This window comes from Puntigrus tetrazona, chromosome 20 (assembly GCF_018831695.1).
Source record: "Puntigrus tetrazona isolate hp1 chromosome 20, ASM1883169v1, whole genome shotgun sequence".
In the NCBI taxonomy this organism is placed as follows: domain Eukaryota; kingdom Metazoa; phylum Chordata; class Actinopteri; order Cypriniformes; family Cyprinidae; genus Puntigrus; species Puntigrus tetrazona.
Window position 1 is genome coordinate 25107616 of NC_056718.1, and position 2500 is coordinate 25110115.

The window sequence follows — 2500 nt, forward strand, 5'->3', positions numbered from 1 at the left end:
CGCTGGTACGACACTTTCTGAACACCAGAGCACGTCTCAGTAACACACACACACACACCTGAGATTTAACACAGCACCGGGGCGGATCTGAGCCGCTCTCACCAGCAGACTGTCCCATTCTTGATCCAGCTTGTTGAGGCAGGATTTGGTCAGTTCGGCGTTTTGGTCTTTGCTTCGCAGCTAAATGGGAAAATATACAAAGAATGCTGTCACGACGCATTATACATACATTACACGTGTTCCATACTGACTGTAACATTAAAACATACGCTGTTGCTAAACCAAAAAAAAAAAAACCCTGCTGTATTAAGAATAGAGGGGTATGAAAACTTTTAAACGGGCTCATTGTAAATTCAACAATATCTTGTGAAACACATTATTCAGTTCAGTACATGCATTTTGTGTGATCCCTCTTATTTTGGTAAAATAATTTACATTTTGCAGATTATACACACACACACACATGCACACACATGCATGCACACACACGCACACACACACACACACACACACACACACACGCACACACACAGATTATGAGGTGAAATATGACAGATAAATGAGACTAATCAGACCATAATTTCACTTTGGGATAAAAGTGTCTGCTAAATGACTAGCACTGATATGGCATCCGGTAACAAGTGTGTGTGTGTGTGTGTGTGTGTGTGCCATAAGGGGTTATATGATGCGATTCCAAGTTTTTCCTTCTCTGTATTAAAGCTGTTACCGCCACAGATAAGACCCCTAAAGTTTTATATTCTTTATAAAAGCTCAGACTTGTCCACACCGCCCTAAAACGGCTCGTTTAAACCCGCCCCCGCTTCTCTGCATCACAGAGTAGGCTTATTTGCATAACTCCGCCCAAATGTTCGCTCGAAGAAGGAAGGCGGAGCTATTACTCTGTCTGTAGCGTTGCTGCGGGCGCCTTGTTCTGGAGACGCTGTGTTTCGTTGTGAAAAAGTCAAGGGGATAGCTGACCAATCAGAGCTTTTTAAGAAGGATGATCTTTGTACAAATCGACTCGTTTCAGGAGGCAGGGCTTAAAGGAGAAACAATAAAGTACAGTACGTGGACAAATAATGCATTTAAACCGCATGAGCACATCGCATTAGACCAGATACACAAGCAACGTCGTTTGACCCCTTTAAAGGTCAGGTCTGTGTTGTGTGTGTGTGTGTGTGTGTGTGAGACTCACCAGCTCTGCTCGTGCTCGATCCACCTCCCCACTTCTCTGGATGGAGCTGTGAAACGCGCTGTGATTGGCTATCTGCTGCTCGATGGCCGTCAAATCATCGCCCCACAACGACGTCTCTATCAGCCTCTGCGCACACACACACACACACACACACACACACACACACACTCAGGATTTACGGAGTATGTTGCTTTAGTAGCATCAAATTTAACACAGTTACTTTTGGGTTTTATCGTTGAAAGTTCCATGTTTGAAAAATGTGAGATGAGAGTAAAGCTAAAATGAATAAGCCTCAGAGTAAATTCACTTCTGTATAGTTTATACAAAATGTTTTGTTGATCTAAAGTGATTTTTGCTCATTCAAACGGTTGAGCTGGACGTCGAGGGATATTTCGGTGCTAACAAGTTTTGAAAAGTGTCATTTCTACAGGTTAAAAAAAAAATGTTCCACAAACATTCCATTTCAGAACTCTTGAAAACAGCCGTGAACGTTACTGAATGTTCCAAATAAAGTGGCAACATTTAAAAAATAAAAAGAGTGAGATGAACGCCTGACTGAAACTAAAATAAATCATTCCATGAACAGCGTACTAATTAATTACATCAATAAAAAGGCGTTCGGAAAATTCATTTTAAAAACTAAATGTTTCCAAAATGAATTTTCCGAACACTACTTTTGTTACTTTTGAACGTTGTCTTAAAAAAAATCAAAATAAAATCAAAACATAATCTTAATGTTACGTTTGAATGTTGTCTGAATATTCTAAAACAAGTAACATTTAAAAAAACAAACATTATAAAACATTCTGAATGTATTTTGAATCACTTTTGAGCAATAAAAAAAAGAAAGAACATCTTTGACAAACGAAAAACCTCAGAAAGACAAGAAATCCACGAATAACGCTTGAATAGCACTGTGCTAACAACATTTTGCTACATCGGTGAAGAGCGTTTGCTCATGACTTGGTTCCCCGTTCAGCCTGCTTTCTTTCTCCAGCTCGCTCTCAGCAAGCGTCTGTGATTCATTAACTCTGACCGCCGTGTTACTGACCCCGCGGGCGGACGGAGAGGAGAGGTCTTTATCTAGGCCTGACTCTTATCTGTGTGACGGGAAGTTGATTTCTATTTCTGCCGCGTCAGCTCCGCCCACCGTGAGATCTCATTGGCTGAAAACCAACTTGATGTTAAACATCCCAGGACTGCATTAAATAAGTCAAACGTGACAGTAAAGACATTTATAAGGTTACAGAATATTTCAGTTTCAAATATTCAGCTAAATCCTGAAAAATGAAATGCATCGTGATT

General features: G+C 40.4%; 1 protein-coding gene across 1 annotated transcript in view; it reads right to left on the minus strand.

Annotated features, from left to right (window-relative positions):
* The window catches only part of LOC122325515 (desmoplakin), a 12442-nt gene that overhangs the window by 3378 nt on the left and 6564 nt on the right, over window positions 1-2500 (minus strand). The window contains exons 5-7 of the mRNA XM_043220552.1: window positions 1196-1321; window positions 103-180; window positions 1-17 (exon numbers count right to left, since the gene is read on the minus strand). The exon at window positions 1-17 is cut by the window's left edge and continues 151 nt beyond it. Of these exons, the coding sequence (XP_043076487.1) occupies window positions 1-17; window positions 103-180; window positions 1196-1321 (221 nt within the window). The remainder of the gene's footprint in view (window positions 18-102; window positions 181-1195; window positions 1322-2500) is intronic.